Source organism: Arachis hypogaea, chromosome 19 (genome assembly GCF_003086295.3).
Source record: "Arachis hypogaea cultivar Tifrunner chromosome 19, arahy.Tifrunner.gnm2.J5K5, whole genome shotgun sequence".
Classification (NCBI taxonomy): Eukaryota; Viridiplantae; Streptophyta; class Magnoliopsida; order Fabales; family Fabaceae; genus Arachis; species Arachis hypogaea.
Genome location: NC_092054.1, coordinates 14,945,346 through 14,966,841, shown reverse-complemented (window position 1 = coordinate 14,966,841; position 21,496 = coordinate 14,945,346). Strand labels below are relative to the sequence as shown.

Genomic DNA, 21,496 nt, shown 5'->3' with positions numbered 1-21,496 from the left:
AGTTAACCACTCAATCAACACAAATTGATTAACAAGAGACATATTTGAAGATATTAGATTCAACATTTTTGTTATCCAAGTTTACCAAAGTAGTTATGCTTGGGTACCGAAGTTAATGACACTATAATTTATTGGTTTAATTATTCTGTTGGTCATTATAGTTTTACCAAATTTGCAATTAAGTTTCTATATTTTTTTTTCTTTCAATTGAATTCCTACACTATTTTTAGTTTTATAATTAGGTCTTTCCTGATGTAAAAACTATTAAAGTTAGCTGAATATTTCTTTACAAATTAAAAGTATTCATAATTAAAAATCTAATTAGATCTTTGACCGCATGAATATTTTGAAAAAAATATTCTATTAATTTTAATATTTTTGACATAAAAAGAACCTAATTATAAAATTAAAAATAGTATAAAGACCCAATTAAAAAAAAAGAATAAAATCCTAATTAAAAATTTGATAAAACTATAAAGATCAATAAAATAATTAAATTTAATTTATTTTTAGATAATAAAGGTGATCAAATTATGAACTCTCAAATTAAGAAGAAAATTAAAACACTTTTTTTAAATAATACTCAAACAAATTTAAATTAAGAAAAACCATATTTTTCTCTTTCTAATGTTATTCATTATTTGTTTTTCTCACTCTCTTCAACTTGCATATATATATATACCAACTTTATCACTTGTCATCATCATTTACCGTGGAATCATCTTTCTTTTTTTTTTCTTTGACCAAAAGACTAATATTGATATTCTTTATAACTGTCGTTCTTACATTTTTTTTATTGCATTCATAAATTGATATATTTAGATTTAATTTGTCTCCAAATTTACCAAAAGGCCGAATCCTTTTTTTCTTAATTTTTGATCCTCAAACAAACCAGTCTCAATGTTTCAAGGGCCAACCGGTAGTCCATGCCCTCATGAAGTAGAATGGAAGAATGAGCTATTATTTATATATAAGCAAAAATTTACAATTTACAATGTCAACAAAATTTTACAGTGCAGCTTGTCAAAAGAAAAAATGGAGAATACAATGGGGAACTCATCACAGATTTTACAGAACCATCGTGTGGTGGTCAACTATATGTTAGAAGCTACTACTCTAAATGCTAACTACATAACTGAGCCATCATCAACATATATTCCATATTCCAATTTTGAATGAATTTGGCATTTTATATGGAATGACAATTCAAAATATTCTGCCGAGTAATATTGGGATCTAACACCAACATTTTGGTTTTGACATCAACGACTTACAAGCCAACCCGGTTTAATTAGAACGTCTTCCTTGAAGTTGCGACCCGAGACTGAAACTGACTCACCTTGACGGCGATAGCACTGTAAAGGGTTCAAAGCACTAGTAAGATAACGCATGCTTGATAAAACAGACTTCCACACAAATCGGGAGAAACAAAATTTTAGATAAGAATTATTAATGTAGTCCAGCAGAATAGAAACTTTGGTGCTTCCCAAGTTCAAAATGCCTATAACAATTATAGTTGGGAAGAATAATAGTTCTTATCATGTGGGAAACAAGTTTGCAGGCATATACATATCGGAAGCAAACAGAACTCCCAACTTAATGAAGCCAATAAAAATGTATTAATAGAGGTTAACTTAAAAGGATCTCTTTATGGACCTAAACAATATTTTGGTGTTAATGTTTGGGACATCACTTGTGCAATGGGTATAAATGAAAAGACAGTCCGGTAACAAACATTCCACATTAACACAGGGTCCAGGGAAGGGCCGCGCTTAAAGGGTGACATATAGCGAAGCTAAACTTGATAATTACATCAATGCAAAGGGTGCAATGAGTATAAATAGATGAAAGAAAAACACAATTTTCATGCAAGGCTTGACTAGCTCCATAGGCAAACATTTCAAAGTGTTGCTGCTCATTTGTAATGGATAGCTAGAAACACACTGCAAAAGCTGCATCAGAATTCCATAATTTTAACATGGGACTGAAGCCTCATACCACCGAATCCTAAAATTTACCTTGTTACCCAGCAATGCACATCAAGACATTCTAAAAGATGCATTTGGCAACAGTCTACCAGAAAAATTATGGATGGGATATGAATGGATAGAAACAAAAGTGCCATCAATTGAGAGAAGAGGTTGAGTACAAACCTTGTAACATATTACAGTGTCATCCGGGTACATTGCGAATAGCTTTGTACCAAGGCGTGCATCACAGGAGTCACAGAGACTCTCATCATTAATCTGAACATTCCTTGATCTTTCCTCCAATCTCGACAATCTTGCATCCATGTCTACGGCTCGTGATAAATTATGCACAATCTGAGAGAATTTAGCTACTGACATTAGTGGTGCACTAAACTGGCTTGGCTACAAAAGCATGGACACTATTGGGCACTGCATCCATGTACACATTTATACTGTTCCATTTAAAGAGTTCTTTTTTCTTTTGAATCTTTCAACTGGCACAGGTCAAAAGAAAGCACAAATTGTTATTTCAAAATGATTGTCTAGAGAGGAATTTTTTGGAAAAGAATAGTTCAAGCCCACTAGGAATAATGATCGGACAAAAATCATCATATGGTAGAGACTAAGCAAAACGGTAGTTGAAATGAGTCACATACGGTGTCAAAATGTGTTTGCAAATTGGTTATACTTGCCAAAAATCTTGAGGAATATGCTCAAGCTCACTTGGAGAAACTTTCCCGAGGGACTCATGCCCATTATTTTCATGATAACAACTACACATCTTAACTGCTCAGTCTAATTTAAGTTACCTTGTACTTTTCTTCTCGTGTTAAAATAAGATCAGAGGTTAGGGCAATCCATCCGTAAGGAAAGAATTATGAAGTACCTGCCCTTGGTGATGATGATGAACTCTGGCCCTGAACATTCTTAATAGAGTCTCAGAAGCAAGTTGAAGCGGCATATCTGGTGACAATTTCTGCATTATAAAGCCAATTTTTTTAGCAAGTAAAAACCCAAAATTAACAATTGCACGTCTCTTTTGAATGCATTCAACAGTGTACAACAGGAGAATTCAAAACAGAGTCAGAATTTTTGACAATTCAGAGAGACACACCCATCCAGATCGGTAATACAGCCCAAAAACAAAAGTATTTGATTAAAACATTCATGATGGTAGAATCTACAACTTAATATATATATATATAGTGCAACTAGATATCTTTTAAAAATTGTCCTTTATTCAGCCTTTAGAGGAGAGAGAAAATAAAAAGCAAATAACTTCCCTAATTTTTTGAATAACCGATACCGTAAAAGTAGGTATAAAAAATTAAAATAATATATTATTAAATTTAAAAGCTGACCAAAGGCTGAAATTTAAAAGACAAGCATATATATATAAAACTTGGAAATTAAACATGAAGAATGCACCAGATGTATCAATTATTAAATGAGAGATTCAAAAAGAATCAATAACCTCTCATTTATCAAGCAGCAAGAAATACAATGTTCTAAGTATAAGGTGCAAAATGGAAAATCAAGTACTTTACAAGCCTTCCTTACAAGTCAGGTTAAAGGCTTCCATTGTGTGTTCATTGAAAATTTTGATTTTCTATATGCATACTGTGTGGCCACCTAATGCAGCTACTCAGGCCAATTTCTAAGAAAATAGGGAAGAGGAATGTGGCTGGGTAGGGTGGAAAACAACCATCAATTCTCGTGAGTGATTAACTGCTTCTTTATATTAATCTATCTTCTGTGTCCAATGATGCAGGTTGCAAAATATTCACTATTGTAGTATAATTGAAAATGGTTTTAGTATTCAGGAGAAGATAGAGTAATATAAAACCTCTAAAACTTGCAAAGGGTCCAATGATTCTCCATGATTGTGGAGAAGGCGAACAGCAGCATTAAACATGGGCTCCTTACCATCTTGTGGATCCAAATACATTTCAAGCAACCTGAGGCCATCATCACATTTAAGAATGCATAATTCCATTACAATGTGCAAAAGAACTTCTAAATAGATAAATAAAGTATTGAAAGGGTTCAAGGGAGACATACTGCATGTAAGCATCAGGTCTGCCAATTTCAGCACAATACTCCTCAGCAGCCTCGCTGTCTTCCAACTTCCTATGAGCCAACAGACATAATAATATTTTAAAATATAAATAAATAAAACGAAAAATAAAAAATATTTTTCCAATCTAACACCTTGTAATTGTTTGCATTTAAGTGTTCTATTGCATGTCACACAAATTAACCAGAGAATTACAGAGAAACTGGAGAGCGTTGCTTCTATCGTTTTAATGTATTTTTATTTATTTATTTATTTTATTGAGGATACCTGGTCCTCAGATATCTATTTAATATCCTTCTCTTCTTGTTAATGATATTTCTTCTTTTGTCAGATACTAATAATATTCAGAGGAGTCATGTGAAAGAAAGTAAAATTTTGAAGCTAGCTGGGTTACTCACAAAGCCAAAATTTGGAGGACCAAAGTCTCCTGCCCCAGTCTTCTATACAGAATAGCCTGCCAGTGTCATATAAGCTCAATAAATAAAATCAGTGTATGATAATGATCACAGACAAAGAACTTGGTATAAAATACATACTAACCAAAGTCAGATAAACAGAGTTTAAGATAACACAATTAGAAGACTTACCTTTTCTAACCATAACTCTGACCCTTCAATCAAGTCAAGAACTTCTTCTGGATCATACAAGTCAGACGATTGCAAAAATACTTGCAGTCTTTTTCTTACACTAGTCTGAAAGATTGATATCCCAGAGGTACTCTCAGTATTACCACTATCGAGATTTTCAGACTCAAATGCTTCAATAGCTGATTTAGCAAGCGATAGGGCATACAACGTGTGCAACTGAGTGTCATTACAATCTTGCTCTTCAATCAACCACTGGAGAAACCTACAATGAAAAGAAATCAGGTCAACTGGAGGTACCTAGAGCGTGTTTGGGAATCATTGGGAAAAGAGTAAAGACCTTAAAAATAATATGTTTTGGTAGAAATGGAATAGATTATAATCGAAACTGATAACCTTAAGCTAAAAACAGCTTATAAGCGAAACCAATATTTTGAAGCTTATGAGTATATTAAACTGCATATATACATTAGATTTTCAGCCAAAAAACTTGTACCATTGCATTTACTGTAAAATAGTTTATTCCACATAACCACACATTTTATTAATCTGAATAAATTCATTCATACAGCAAATACAATGGTAAGCACAAAGAGTGATAGGGTCTAATCATGGATGACGATACTGCACCATCACAGCACCAATGCCGTATTTAAAAGTATGGGAAAAGATGTAAAGAAAGGAAAGACATAAAAATGTGGATGAGATTTATAATGGTTAAGTGATTGTATGAGATGCAATAATAATTAACCTACACTTCAAGTACAATAACAATATAATTATATCTAACTATTTCTAACACTATGAAAAAGCTGCTATATTTAATTATATGTACATGAAAAACATAAGACAAATTAAAACAAGACAAAAGAATCACCAATAGCATAATAAAATCCTCAGCCAGAATATCACCGAAAACCTTAGATAACATAGTAAAATCCTCACATATTATCATGAGTTTGAAATAATAAGCATACTGCTAGCAGATACCACAATGAATACCTTTGTAAGATTTCTACCTTCTGTGGATCAATAGCCGTAACAACTTCATCTGCAACAAGAAATGAAATGACATATGACTGATGATTTCAGAAATACAATAAATTAACAGAAACAGAAGCATAAAGATCACTGCTTTAGAAACCAAGATAAAAAATGGTCATATATATATATAAAATATAACCTACTCAGTAAATAAACCTGTTTAACTATGGAACAAAGAAAACAGAACAGAACTTCTTTGCAGAACTCCCTAGATTTGAAGTATTTTGCTAGAGAGCAATTTACCCACTTTTGATGATAGATTTTTTAATTTAAAAAAAAAAAAAAAAGACAAAACAAGTATTAATGGACAATAGAATTAGATGTTTAGATTCTATTTGGTCCAAATCACGTCATCTTTTCAGAGGACTTATTATCTCAAGAAAAAAAAATTAAAAAAAAAATGAACAATAAATAAAAACTTATTGCACCAGTGTCTAACACTGATATTTGAGAACGCTTTAGCTGAGGGCATCACAGCAATCACTTTCTCATAAAGACACCAGTAATTAGTATCACTCTATGATAATAACCAATGAAACAAGTAGTTCCAAACTTAATGAAACACATTATATAATACACAAAAGGCACAAAAAGTAAAAATTACATAAATCGTGTGAAATCATGTGTGTGAGCATTCTTTAAGAATCACAAGACAAACCAGGATTTAGTTGGACTACTCGTCTGTCTGATGTTAAAACTTTAACTGCAAGAACCTGGCTGATATCGGCAATCTAAAATTAAAAGGCCAAAAGTTTCAGATCATTAATTAAATAATGAAATTGAGCAAAACATATTTGCATTAACAACTGTTTATCAATTGTACCCATCCTAAATGTTGTAGAATCAAATCTTGGTCAGATGACTCCTCAAGAATTTTTGCAGCTTCGGCTGCAGCAATCTCCTTGCCAGAAACAAGGTTTTCCCTGCTATCCCGTATATTATTATTATTATTATTCAAGGCAGTGTCTATCCAGAGGCCAGATGAATAGTTTCTTGCTAGTATGCGCCAAATAGAAACAGCTTTTGAGCTCATTCCTTTACTGGCACATAGGAAAGCCAGTGTACGTAGGTGCCCAGACTCTTCCAACATCTGTTCCAACTCTTCCTGCACAAGAAACGTATCTCATAAGATCATCTTTCAGGCCTTCCAGGCAATTACCATTATATTAAGCAATGCAAAACAGGACAGCACAATAAATCCATAATAGGAAAAGGAAAAATTAACTGCTCAAATCTTATCCATGAAGCCAACAACTCGATCTTGATTGCTTTAATGAACAATATAAGATGTATACAAATCTCTTCAAATTATCAATAGGCCCTCCTTATATATATAAAAGTTCCGCAAATATCAAAACATTACCAACAACAATCTGCACATACCACAACACACCAGTTTGTAGAAGATGCCAGCCGCTCCATGTCCTCAACACGATTTAGGGCTCTATAAAGATACATTAATAGCGTGTCAACTCCCTCCCTAACTGATTGTGTTAGGTCCTTTTCTCGACAAGCCTCCAAATATCTGTACAAAATGACATAATATTGACAAATGTGCTTATGATTAATGAAACCAAGTCTAAAGATATAATTACAAATATAAGAAAGCTTTCATGTGCATAATTAATTAGCGATCCTATAACAGTATAATATTTAAAACTAGATATTTCAAAAAGATTCTTTTTCTGCTTAGTGCTTATGACTCATGATCTGCCGGAAAAAGAAAAAAAAAAAAAAGAAAAGAGTCCCAGACTCCCAGGAACAGGTGTATAGGATCTCTTCCATTGGTGTCTAGATGAATATCAGTCAACAGCAACATACTGATTTGGAAACTGAAACAAATAACTGAACGGAATTTAAACCTGCTAATGTTCTTGATTGCTGACTCCAACAAATCAGCTCTATTCGGTGGATTCAGAAACAGGTCATTATCTACAATTGTTTCTACACCTGCTTTCCTCAAGAAAGAAGCTCTCTGGATTGTCATTAAACCATCATCTACTACAACTTCAAGTGGGGCAGGTGGAGGATGCAAACCCCAATACCGATTCCTAGGAACCTACAAAAGCCAGTTTGAACCTCTGTACCACATTCATACAGCACAACCTTCAAACATTTGACCAATTAATATGCATTAACAACAAGTGCAACATTTCACAGCATAGAACAAAACCTAAGAGAGCAAACTATGAGTTAAGCCTGCATATGAAGTTGAAATTTATTAAGCACATTAAAACTCCACAAAATAGGCCAATGTATTACAAAATATAAAACATAAAGTTAAAATAGGCAACCGTAAAAAAGTTTATTTTCTTTTCTTATATTTATATATGCCTCAGATACATAAAATTTGTCATTGTCAAGCAAACAAGTCGCATATGGTTTCTATAACAGTAAGACATCCCCAGTTCAATAACGTGCAAACAATTTCAATGAAAATTGGCAAGACATGTCACAGAGTTCAAAAGTAAAACAAATGACCAGACAGAACCCAGAAGTGAGAACAAACAAGCAACAAAACTTTGAAACATAACTTATGAAAGCATTATATAACATAGCATGAAGTGCACAAAAGTACCAGTAAAGACCAGCGATTCGGATCTTGCATTATAAATGGGAATACTTCAGAAGGCTGCATTGTCTCTGAGAGCAAAAAGTGATCCACTGCCTCTTCAAAATGCAAGTCAAAAAGTAACAGAAACCCCACTTGAGCATGAACAAATGAGAGCAAATCTTTTGGCATTTCACCTTCAGCCTCAAGCTCCTCCACTAAGGATACCGCTCCCTTGTAATTCTTCTTCCTCAACAGATCCTTTATTTGTTCTTCAGAACGTAATTTCTGGTAGCATACTACCTAGTAATATAGTTTAAGAAACAGATTAGAAAAAAAAAAATCTTTAATGAGCTATAACTATGAGAGAGTGCATAGGTGACTGTTAAACGAAACATGTTGCTTGCATTTTGAAAATCAATCCAAATTGAAATTATAGACATAGATCAAAGATAATAAACTAGGACTAAAGTAAGTAAAATAAACCATAAGAGACATAGTTAGTTCAGTAATGGAACTCAATCAGATGCAATTGGAGCTTGTTATACCAAATTCAATCACATAAACTAGAAGTGAATTCAGATACAATATTTAATATAGTCATTCAACTCAAGTCCTTTTTCTATCCCTTTCATTGAAGTGAGGCCATAAACCTTCATTTGTATTATCCATCCTATACCTAGGTTAAATAAAACTCAGAATCAAACAAAGGTTGATTGGTTTCAGATCAAAATTCAACTGAATACCATGTTATCCAAACATGGGCACAGCTTTGTTCCATCAAAATGGATGACTAGCAAAATACAAATTTTGCAAGTGCTTTACAGCTACTGATGATAATTATTTCTAGCGGTCAGTGAAAGCTGTCACATTCTATACAGTGTAAACTACATACATAGGGTTAACAACAGTCACCTTACATGGAGTAAGATTTTCCAAATGAAGAAATCATTCACACTTGAGATAGCAAGTAGAATAATAAGTAGGCAGTAAGTATAGCAGCAGAAAGATCACTTTAGCCAAATACATACACAAGAAGTCACAGATAAGCTGAGTAATCCACTGAAGATTGCGAAAAAATAGATTTTGATTGTTTACCACATAACCCTGAATTTAAAACAGCTCTAATGTTAAAGTATTTTATTCATCATTATATTTTCCAAATCAAAGCAACAAGTTCAGAAGTTATCCTATTTTGAGTACTTGAATTTTCTACAATAACTTGGATGAAGTTCTGTACATTTTCAGTCTTTAGTTATTTTCCCCTGAGCATGGTATTTCCAAAAATAAATTTCTCAAACAGTTTTGGTCATTTTCATGAAATAGTCACAGAGCTACACCTCTACAAACAATTTAATTATCTGCATCTTCAAGCAAAAGGCCTATCTTAATTTTATCATCAATCCACAAATCCAGAACCATAATAAAATCTAACAGAAACCAAGCAACTAATTAAGCCAACCATATCAGCTAAAAATAAAAAAACCACACATTATAAAACAAAAACAAAAACAAAAGTAGAGAGTATATTCCAAATGAAGGTCTAGTGCCATAAGATCCACACTGGAAGGAACATACCTTGGTAGCAGTTGCAACAGCAACAAGCTTCCCACCCCTGTCTTCCTCACTTGCAACAATACAAGGCCCGATTCCTTCCCCACCAAACGGCAAAACCTGAACACAACTGCCACTTCTCTTATGATACAACTCAATTTTCCCATCACTCACTATCACCACATATGAAGAAATCTCTTCCACGGAGTCCAATCCGTGACGAAACACCAGACTACCACCCACCGGCTGTCCGTGGGGATCAACAATAATGCCCACATTGTCCACTAACAAGAGCACTCTCCACTCCTTCCTTAGCAGCTTCAACCGCGGAGGGCGTGACACATCCGGCAAGGAGAATATAACCCCACTCTGTCCGGTAACACTAGAAATCAAGCTATAACCATTGGCAGTGCCAACGATAATCGAGTCATCAAGCCACACCATGGTACTAATAACACCATCAACAAACTGAATCTCTTTCAAAATCACCAAAGAGCCGGTACCCCCACCACCCAAAACAAGCTCAACAAGCAACAACCTCTTCCCAGCAACAACTGCGAAGACGGAATTACCCTCACCGTGGGCCTCCCCTTCCTTATTTACCCTCAATCCATTTACCCTAACTCCACTCCCCAATCTCTTCAAAAACCTCTGACCACCACCACCACTGCTGCTACTAGCTTGTTCACCGGAACCCTCAGACTCAGCACCACTCCTCACCCTCCTCGCAACCACCGAAACCCCTTTCGGAAAACTCAACCTCGCCGCGTGATTAGTCAGCTCCGAATCCACCAGAAACAAAGAACCCTCTGAAAGAACCAAAACCTTCCCCAACTCAACAAGAACGAAAATTGACTCCACGGGCGAATCGCCGACAGATACGCTTCTCTGGAACGAAAGCTTATGCAAGAAAGTGGACTCACCGGTGCCGCCGTTGTGCTTGGGGTGATCTGAGCCGTTGGATGAGGCGGAATTGTTGAGATTTGTGGAGAGGGAGAAGAGGGTTCCGGAGTAGGTGCCAACGTAGAGGAAAGCGTGTTGAGGATCGGAGGGTGACGTGGCAACGGCGAGGGATCGGATGGTTGTGGCGCGTGAATGGGAAGAAAGGTCGAACTGCGAGAGTGGCTCAATCACTGTGCGGCTCATGCTGCTGACTTCACCTTTCGCCATTTTTTGTTAATTTTTAAGATGGAATCAAATGTGGGGTTATTGGTGTGATGAATGTCATTGAAATTGAAGATGAGGTTGGAGTGAGTGTTTCCGTTGCACTGTGCTGTTGCTTGCGGCAGGGTCGAAGGGGATCTCGGGATTCTTGGTAGACGCCTGCTTGTTGCTTGCTGTTTTGTGTTTTCTATGCTGACAAGTGACAATCAACTTTTTTTTTTTTTTCCTAGGTTTAAAAATTGAAGAAATTAATTTTAGGGCAATTCACCATAATAAATAAACTGACATCTAATATTATCAGATTACACAAAATGCAAAATATATACCAAAATGTATTTTTCTCATAATTTATGTAAATCGCAACAGAAGTCCTGCGGTTTACGTATACACGTAATCCGCTATAGGAGTGCCGCAAATTACGTTATAAGGAAAGTAAGCATAATCCGCGACAGGAGTGTCGCGGTTTATGTGTGAATGACGAGTGTGCATAAACTGCGACAGAAGTCTAGCGGTTTATGCGTTAGTATAAATGCGCTTTAGGAGTCTCGCGGATTACATTTGTGGTGGTTATAAAGTTTTTTAGAGAGAGAAGGAGAGGTTTTCTAGAGAGAGGAAAAGAGAGAAAATTCTGGGTTGGTTGAGTTGAGATCGGGTCAGGACCATGACGAAGGCACGCAGTCTTTACAGGCTCAACGACGTTGCGCACGTTGCGGCAACATAAACGAAGAGGTTAGTTTAGTTATTTTTAGTTAATGTATTTCGTATAATATTTTTCCAATGATTGTGATTTAGATATATATTTAAATTTAGATTTAAATTATTATTTTAAAATCATAAAATTTAGTATTTAATTAATTTAGATTAAGGTCTTGAATCGTTTATACCTTTCATTGAATTTTGTGATTAGAAAATAGGAACGGTATGTTACCTGTTTAAACTTTAATATTGTATTTTTTGTGTTAGATTACTTTAAATTAGTGTTAGATTTTTTATATGTTTGGTTTTTTCTGTCACATGCTCCAACCGACTAGGTGTATTTATAGTGTCCGGAGGCAGCAGAACATGCCTCTGCATGACAGGATCGTACCCTATTTGGAGAGGGCTGATTTGTACCACCTGGCGAGGCTCAACGCCAGGTGGTTCTGGTTGGACGAGCCGTTAGTCAGTGCTTTCATCGAGAGATGGCGTCCTGAGACGCATACCTTTCATATGCCTTTTGGAGAGTACACTATCACGCTGCAGGATGTAGCATACCAGCTGGGGCTGCCGTGGATGGTTTACCTGTATCCGGGTGCTTTACAGATTTTGAGAAGCTTATGGAAGAAGGCAAACCGGCGTGGGAGAGGTTTTAGGAATTGTTTGGCGAGCTTCCACCACAGAATAAGGTAAAGCAGTATACAGTCCACTTCACCTGGTTTCATGAGAGGTTCAAGGTGCTGCCGGATGATGCTACGGAGAAGACCGTACGCATATATGCACGGGCTTATATTATGATACTGCTTTCCACTCAGTTGTTCGGTGACAAGAGTGGAAATCGGGTTCATATACAGTGGTTGCCCTTTGTGGCGAGGCTTGATGATATGGGCAGTTATAGTTGGGGGTCGGCAGCGTTGGCTTGGCTATATCGTTGCATGTGTCAGGTGGCCAACAGAAACGTGACAAACTTGGCAGGCCCCCTGCAGCTACTGCAGTCATGGATTTTCTGGCAGTTTTCTAGCCTCAGGCCGCAGGGATTCGACACCTATTCCTTCCCATTGGCTTCCGGGTATACATATCTGTACAGTTAGACTTGAACTGTAACTTTTTTTTATTATGGTTCTACCTGTTAACTAGGTCATTAGCAATTTATACATGTGTATATTGTATTCGTTCAGGTGGGCCACCTACTTGCCGACATTCGACCACAAGGAGGAGAGAGTTATCCAGTGTTGCCTAGCGTTGGACTGCTTAGGTGATCGAGATGTAAGTTTATTCATTTTGTTTCCATTTTTATCTAGTAATTAACTATATATTTATAAGTTAATGGACTAATAAATGTGTTCTGTCAATGTTTGTAGATTGTTTGGGAGACTTATGCTTCGCTCGACGTGATGGCTGTTGTTCATCCAGAGATTCTTACAGAGGAGCATAGTCGGTTATGGTGCGCATGCACTTGCTTGATATACTTCGCCATCATTGAGTGGCACCAGGTTGATAGGGTGTTGCCATAGCTGGGTGGCGTTCAGCATGAGCCTGAGCCGACCTCGAATATAGACTGGCTCCATGCCAAGGATGGGAGGGGTGGGGACAGATGATTCCCGAGCTACTATCAGGTATGGCACCTTAGTTGGCAGAACAGGGTTGATGTTGTTCTGAGTATCCCTTAGATGCCTGATCCCGGGCCGTCTGCAGACTTTCTGCGATGGTGGTACAGAGTGGCCCATAGATTTCTGTCGCTGGATTCCTTGATTGCCGATCCTAGGGCCGAGGAGATCAATCAGGTGTTGTTCAGAGAGGGTCGTCACAGGCGCCTTCTAGGGTTCCGATGCCAGACGTGCCTGATAACAGGCGCGTCGAGCGACGACGACGCATTGGTACCCAGGCTACAGAGCGGGAGTGGCGATGGCTGGATGACATGATTCAAGATGACAGATCTGGTGGCGACGGAGTCAGACATGCTGATCATCGTGTCCGGCGTGGGCGTCCTTAGCGGTGGTACATCAGGGGTCGCATCTGGTGGTCCTGGTGATAGACCCACTGAGCAGGCAGGGACGGGGTCCCAGGAGGTTCCTCTTACACATGTTTCGAGCTCCCAGATATACCATGAGATCCGTGGACAGATGTATGATAACCTAGCGGCCCGACTTTCATGATGGATATGGACCACAAGGTCAGCAGTTCATAGTTCTATTCCGACTTTGCAGATCTCATCCGGGATGACGACCCTCCGCATTTTCAGCACCAGACCCCCAGGATCAGGTGCCGGAGACCCAGCACCAGATGGACGTTGCACAGGGGTACCGCCCAGATATGGAGGATATGCAGCGGTACCAGTCGCAAATGTCTGACCCTCAGGGGTACCAGCCCCAGTTTCATGTAGACCTAAATGATCCTGCTAGCAGCCCGTATGACAGTTGGTTGGGCATGGAAGGGACGCCTCCATCTGCATATGGCGTGGGCATGTCCGTCGATCCTCCAGTACAGCAGCGCCAAAGGCCATCCAGAGTGAGACGGGCCGCTCGATATGGTACAGGGTCGCATCTCTTAGGCACATTTGGACATGACTCTCACGAGGAGGATGAGGACAAGCAGGAGTCGTAGCTGTTTATTTCATGTTTTCATTGATGATACCTATGTATGTCAGATTTGTCGTGTACTTTTGTATATTATATGATGGTATTTAGTTTATTTCCATGGACTTATGTGTGTTATGTATGTTTTTGTTTACCATACACTTACTTTATTTTATGTTTATGCAAACTACTCATTAACGCATAAACTGCTAGACCTCTGTCGCGGTTTATGCACACTCGTCATTCACACATAAACCGCGACACCCCTGTAGCAGACTATGTGTATTCGTAAACTGCAGGATCCCTGTCGCGGTTTACATAGATTATGGAAAAAATGCATTTTGGTATACGTTTTGCATTTTGCATGTAATCTGATAATATTGGATGCCAGTTTATTTATTATAGTGAATTGCCCTTAATTTTAATATATTATCCGTTTAAAACAGTTTTATATTTAATTATACATTATTACATCAATAAAAAAATTATATTTTATATTAATTGTATTAATATTCATAAAGAAAGATGTAATTAAATTATTATAAAAAATTATTTTATATTATTAATATATTAAAATTAAATTTTTAAATAAAAATTATTTTTTATTTTTTATATCATATTTATGGATATTCAAAAATACAATTACACACTTAAAGAATTCTCAGAACAAAAATTGCTAATTAATTATATATAGTCAATAAAATTATATTAATTTGCATTAGACAAATTTTTATCAATTTAAAAAAAAAGTATAATTTCATATTTATAATTTATTGATTTGTACCAATTTTTAATACGCATTTTTTTTCAATCTTACATTGGTGTAACAACAAAAAAGCTAGAATATGGCGACAACTTCTTTTTTCTACTAGAAAACATAATAAAATTTCAAAATTTTATCTTCACAATTTAAGGAATTTGAATTTAAAAAAAAAATGCTTATGAGTCGGAAAAAGGAAAAAAAAAAACGACTGGGATTATAATGGTTTTAGAGTCATAGTATATTTGTTCCTATTTTTTAAATATTTTGTTATATAATCTGCTCATTTGTTTTTTATTATTGGGGATAGAAGAAATTTATATTATTTCAAATTCATAAAATAAAACAACTTATAAAAAACTAATTAAGTATAATTAGAAAATTTCATTCAAAAGTTCCTTTAAGTGTAATAGTATTTTTAAATAGTCTATAAAATATGATATGAAATAAAAATAGCAAAATATTACATAATAAAATTTTATTTAAATAAATAAGTATAAATAATAATTTTAAATATTGAAAAAAAATTCATTGGCAACAAAAAAGAAAGTTATTCTAACATGATAAAAGGTATATCAGTTGGTCCAGTTCAAAATTTTAAAATCTCTCATTCTAATTCAATACTAAAACAAAGCCCATCATTATTCATTAATATCAATTAAAGATTTTAGTTAAAGTGATTGATCTTGGTAATAATATGTTATATTCGAGTTCAAAATTAGGTTTAGTCTAAACTCTAAACAGTGTAGTGTGTAAGTGACTAAGTTAGTAATTATTTTTAGAAACTAAAACTGAAATCGAGACTGAGATTTAATATTGTGTCTATTGTTTATAGATTAAAATTAAAATTTCAACAAGTGTAATAATCCGTGCCATGCACGTGATAAGATTGAAATTATAATTTTAAATTTTTTTGTTAAGATTAATTTGAATTATAATAATTTGATTAATAAAAATGTAACATATTATGTATTGTTTATTTTTTTTAATCTAGTATTAAATGTGTTAACTCTAAAATAGTTATTAATTAGTTTTAATAATTTACTTTTTTCAATAAATCAAATATATATATTCAATGTGACCATAAATAACCTAGTAATACTTAGACCCACCAACAAATTTTTATATGTTGTTTTACTGTCAAGTAAGAACATATCAAAATCAGCTCAAAATAAATAATAAATTATTAGAGAATTCTAATGCACAAAATTTTCTAATAAATAATAAATAATTTAAACTCACTAAAAAATAACTCAACACTTTTCTTTGATACCTGCAAAACATATACCTGAAATAATATTATATCAATGTTATATACAGTTTTACAATCATCGACCGTATTTACTATACGTGACTCCTTCTTAAAAGTTATTCTACATACGTGTGCAGTCGAAAGATAAATTACTTGACTTTATTTTATTTTTCTAAATTACTATAATTATGCATTATTCATTAAATGCTACTTGTAATATAATTGTAATATTGTAATATAATTATAATAAAGATATTTTTCTAAAATAAATTTAGAAGAGAAAATAGTGCTTTCATTTTGGAGAAAAAATGAATTCATGAAGAATTGACACTTCACTTTTATTAGTTGATAATGTATTAAATATTGATTTTATATAATTATAATAAAGATATTTTCCTAAATTAGTATAATCATGCATTATTCATTAAATGTTAATTGTAATATAATTATAATAAAGATATTTTTCTAAAATAAATTTAGAAGAGAAAATAGTGATTTCATTTTAGAGGAAAAATGAATTCATGAGGAATTGACACCTCACTTTTATTAGTTGGAGGAAAAATCCAGTTTTAGTATATTTCTCGTTATTATATATTTTTCTCTAATCATCATATATCCAATGTTTTCTTTCCTTCGTTTCAGCATTTTGAACCTGGGTTTAACTTATCGTAATTCTCACTTCTCAGTCATTCTATTAGATGTAGTTGATAACTATTGAAATTCTTTGATTAACATAGGAGAAAAATATATTATTATATGATAGAATTAATATGAATATATTTTGTTATTAAATACACAAAGTTAATGTAAAATAAAATTACACATAAAAAAACAAAGAAAATAAAATTAAAATAGCAAAAACGATAAAAAGATTATTTTTACAATTTTGTTTTGTCATTTTTATGTATAGAAGATTAGAAAATAATAAACTTTTGATTAAATTAATTTTGTATTTGTTGTATTCAAATTAAATAAGTAATAAATTATAGAGTAAAGTATCGTTTTTGTCCCCAACGTTTGGGGTAAGTCCTATTTGTGTCCCTAACGTTTAAATCGTCCTATTTGTATTCTTAACGTTTATAAAAGTGATTCAATGTTATCCTACTATTAATTATACTAACAAATCAGATTATATTTTTTATTTATTCTCACTTGGATGTATTCATTCTCAATTAGGTCTCACTTGGATGTATTCGATTTTAATATTATACTCACCATTTGTGTTTAACTTCAATTATGTCCCTAGAAAAGTGAATTATGTAAATGTTGTAGGAATTAGTTTCAACATTTGATGAACTATTTTTTGGAGTAGATCATCGATTCTATCTCAGACATTTGTATTCTAACTTCAAGAAGAGATTTTTAAAACTCAAACTAAAGCGCTCATGATTTGTAATTGACGGCAGGATAACATTGAATCACTTTTATAAACGTTAGAGATATAAATAGGACGATTTAAATGTTAAGGACACAAATAAGATTTATCCCAAACGTTGGGGACAAAAACGATACTTTACTCTAAATTATATTATTTTAATTTATTCCTTAAATTTATATATCATAAAAATCAAATCAATATATATAATTTTAAATTGTGTGATACTTAAATATCTAATCAAATCAATTAGTTGATATAATTAATGCATCATAATGAATTGTATTTAATGAGTTAAACAAAATAAATTAAGAAACACTCTCGAAAACATGCTACGTTGACTCTATCATTAAATGTAAAAAATCGATTTTTATATAATAGAATCTATAATATAATAGATGGCGAGAAAAAGAAAGATAAATATTTTAGATCCTAGGTTATTTTATTTGGATGTTGTAATGTGGGTATCACATTATTTTACTTATTCTACTCTATGGACCTTTTTGTAACTTTATTTCAGTATCAATAGAATTTCACTACCTTTTAGTAATAAATTAAAATCCAAAATAAAACTGAAAAAAAAAGTAAAGAATATAAAATTATTGATTGAAATTTTATTTTATTTTTGTTATTATAACAGGTATTTTTATTTAATATACCAACACTGTACAAAATTAATCGTAAAAAAGTATAAAATATAAATAAATATACTGAATTAAGAGATAAAATTATATTTGTTATCTCATTTTTACTTTTAGCAGCACAATAGAATATCATTTACTCAACATAATTTAAGATGCAAATTATAATTAATTATACTTTTTATTTTAAAATATTTAAAATTAATCTTAATATAAATAAAAATAATTTAATATATTAAATAAATTAATAGAATAATATAACTTAAATATTTTTTTATTAATTTTGTTGTTTTTTCTGACTATCTTTAAAATTACGACTTTTTTTTTAAATTTGACCGTGAAATAAAATTAGAGTTGTTGATCTACACCATTAAAAAAAAATAATACTATGTAATTACATTTGTACATATAATATGTTCCTAAATTTTTATATGCAAAACTTAAGATTTTGTATTTCTTTGTTTATGCCATAAATAAGTATTATTTACAATGATTCGTATTGATTTAAAAGCTTAAAAACTTTTGTACGTATTAATTTTATATTTAATATTAAAACATAAAAATTTACTATGTTATTTTACTATTAATGTATGTAGTATTACATTATAAAATATAAAAATTAAAATGATTATTATATAGTTTAGATGGATTGAATTAAATATAAAAATATAAAACAGAATTGTATCATTAAATTTTAGTAGTTTTAATTAGTTAATAATATAAAATAAGATAGAATGACTATTTATAATTGAATAGTTTTGGTTAATTAGACTAAAAAAATTGAAAAACACTTTAAATAAAAAGCCAAATTAATTTTAATATTAAATTCATTAATATGATTTTAATTTTATATAATAGTTAGATAATAAATTAGTAAAACAAATGGAATGATGGTTTTAATTAGTATTTGATAAAATATTCATTTAGAATAATTAAAAAAAGTAAAAGTATGATATTATTAAAAATAATACATTTTTATGTTTAAAATACATTTAAATAAAATATTTGTAAAATATAAAATTTAGAATAACATAGCTTCATGAATATTAATCATTAATCAATTATGAACTAACATAAAATTATAATACAATTTATTGACAAAAAATAATCAATAATTAATATTAACAAATATAAAAATTATCCAAACACTTTGATTAAAAGTATGAGTGGTTAATTATTATTTATTATTAATAATATTTTATTCATAACTAAAACTAAAAATATAATTACTCATATTTAGATTTTAGAAGAATAAACGTATAAGTAACAAATAATCTATTTTATCATGCATATTATAAATTAATGAATTAAACTAACTGATATAATGAATTATAATTAATTAATTGGTATAAATTATAATAAATTATATGATATTTAAAAAGAAAATAAAAAGAAAATAAAAAGAAATAGAAGAGATAAAAGACTACAATAAAATAAATAGAGTGTGAGAGTTTTTTTTTTTTAAATTAAATATCACATCCGTTTCAATAATAATAAATAAAAATACATCAACTTGATATCTAAGAGAAAATGATGAGATAAAATCATAACACAGTTCTAAAACAAAAGCTTAAATTAAACCATAATATCATTACACAACACAAATTGAAAGTAATTTCACACTATAATATACCACACAAACAGGTAAATGACTTAAGTTTAATTACGGAATCTTTTTTATTTATGCATACATGATAACACCATAGTCTATAAATGCTCCATGGATAACATATCATATATTGCTCTGAAAGATGAGCACGGGAGTTGAAGAGTGTGTGATGGTTTGTGTCAACGATAGTTGCCTTCTTGCGACGATGCTTCATAGGAAGAAAAAAATTGTTGTAAAAGCTACCTAATGAAAGAGTAATTGGTAAATGAATGATATTTTCTTCTAGCATATATGGTCTTTTATAGTGGTAAAATAAAAATAGAAGGAATAAAATTTTATATTTTTATATTCGGAATAGAATTTGATATTTATCGTAATAAAATTAAATAAATAATCAGTTATAATTCATGTATTTAAATAAATAAAATAAATTAAATAAAATATTTTTAAGAATTAATCAAATCAGTTAGTTGATACAAATAATTAGTATAATTGATTTTATTTGATTTATTGAATTCAAAAAAAATAAATTAGGAAATAATTGATTGAATTAATTAGTTGATATAATTAATTTATTATAATTGATTGAATTTAATAAATTAAAAAAATAAATAGGAAAACATATGAGACAATGATTTTTTTAACTAAATTAATCTTTATTTGCTGTATTTAATCATTATAAGTAACAAATCATCTATGCTATTATGTACCTTATAAATTAATGAATTAAAATAATTGATATAATAAATTACAATTATTTGATTGATATGAATTATAATAAATCATGTGATATTTAAATATCTAATCAAATCAATTAGTTGATATAATAAATTTCCTGTAATAAATTGTATTCAATGAATTATAAAAAATAAATTAAGAAACACGCTCAAAAGTAGTGACGGATCCAAAAATTTTAAATAGTGGGGTAAACATATAGCATTTAAAAAAAATAAAAAATATTTATAAATATATCAAAATATATAAAAAATAAATAATATAAAAATATTAAATATTAAATAATTTTTATGTAATCATTTTCAATATTAATATATTGATAAATAATAATATGGTTATTAATTTATCTTTCTGTAAATTAAATATAATAATAATAATAAATAAAATTAATCAAAATATAAATAAATTATCTTCTAATCAATAATAAAAGTGAAATATATTTTTTTATGAATTATATACAATAAATGAGATTTTAGAAAAAAAATCTATACTAAATTTCTCATATGCTCATTATATATTTTATAGATTATTTAATTATTATTTAATTATTTAATAAAAGAAAGACAAAAAATTAATTTCAAATAATAATAATAATAATAATAATAATAATAATAATAATAATAATAGAATTAGTTACTTAGATAGATAAAAGTACAAAATGCATTAATATTTTAATTGATTTTTATTTGCATTAATATTTTAATTGATTTTTATTTTAATTTATATTTGAGAACTAATTACTAAAATAGATATCCAATACAAAATTCTTCAATTTACTGGTAAATATTAAAGTGGAACTGAAAAAAAACAGAGATATAACCTTTAACTAAATAAATTTATTAATTAAATAATATTACAATAATATTTTGTTTTTATTAAGTTAATTTAATATATAATTTTATCTTATA

At 31.2% G+C, this 21,496-nt stretch overlaps 1 protein-coding gene across 3 annotated transcripts; it reads right to left on the bottom strand.

The window, feature by feature from the left end:
* Positions 1-945: 945 nt before the first annotated feature.
* On the bottom strand, positions 946-11,152 carry LOC112775536 (vacuolar sorting protein 3). Of its 3 annotated transcripts, none has more exons than XR_011878115.1 (14): positions 9,805-11,152; positions 8,254-8,529; positions 7,538-7,734; positions 7,059-7,200; positions 6,499-6,780; positions 6,334-6,406; positions 5,634-5,682; positions 4,635-4,896; positions 4,446-4,501; positions 4,032-4,100; positions 3,817-3,928; positions 2,780-2,946; positions 2,154-2,324; positions 946-1,355 (listed from the first exon to the last, which is right to left on the bottom strand). XR_011878115.1 is itself a non-coding variant. In XM_025819230.3 (14 exons), the coding sequence occupies exons 1-14, from the start codon at positions 10,948-10,950 to the stop codon at positions 1,809-1,811; spliced, it is 3,069 nt and encodes a 1,022-aa protein (XP_025675015.1). In that variant the 5' UTR covers positions 10,951-11,152; the 3' UTR covers positions 946-1,808. The 3 variants fall into 3 exon arrangements, 2 of the variants coding, with proteins under 2 accessions (XP_025675015.1, XP_025675016.1); XM_025819230.3 differs by having other exon boundaries at positions 946-1,952; positions 2,857-2,946; XM_025819231.2 differs by having other exon boundaries at positions 2,857-2,946.
* Positions 11,153-21,496: the final 10,344 nt, after the last annotated feature.

Coding starts and splice junctions, on each gene's coding strand:
- LOC112775536 (XM_025819230.3), bottom strand. CDS start 10,950: ATGGCGAAAGGTGAAGTCAGCAGCATGAGCCGCACAGTGATTGAGCCA. Junction 4,897..5,633: donor AAGGTAGAAATCTTACAAAG/GTATTCATTGTG, acceptor TTTTCATTGTAG/GTTTCTCCAGTGGTTGATTG. Junction 3,929..4,031: donor AGACCTGATGCTTACATGCA/GTATGTCTCCCT, acceptor TGATGGCCTCAG/GTTGCTTGAAATGTATTTGG.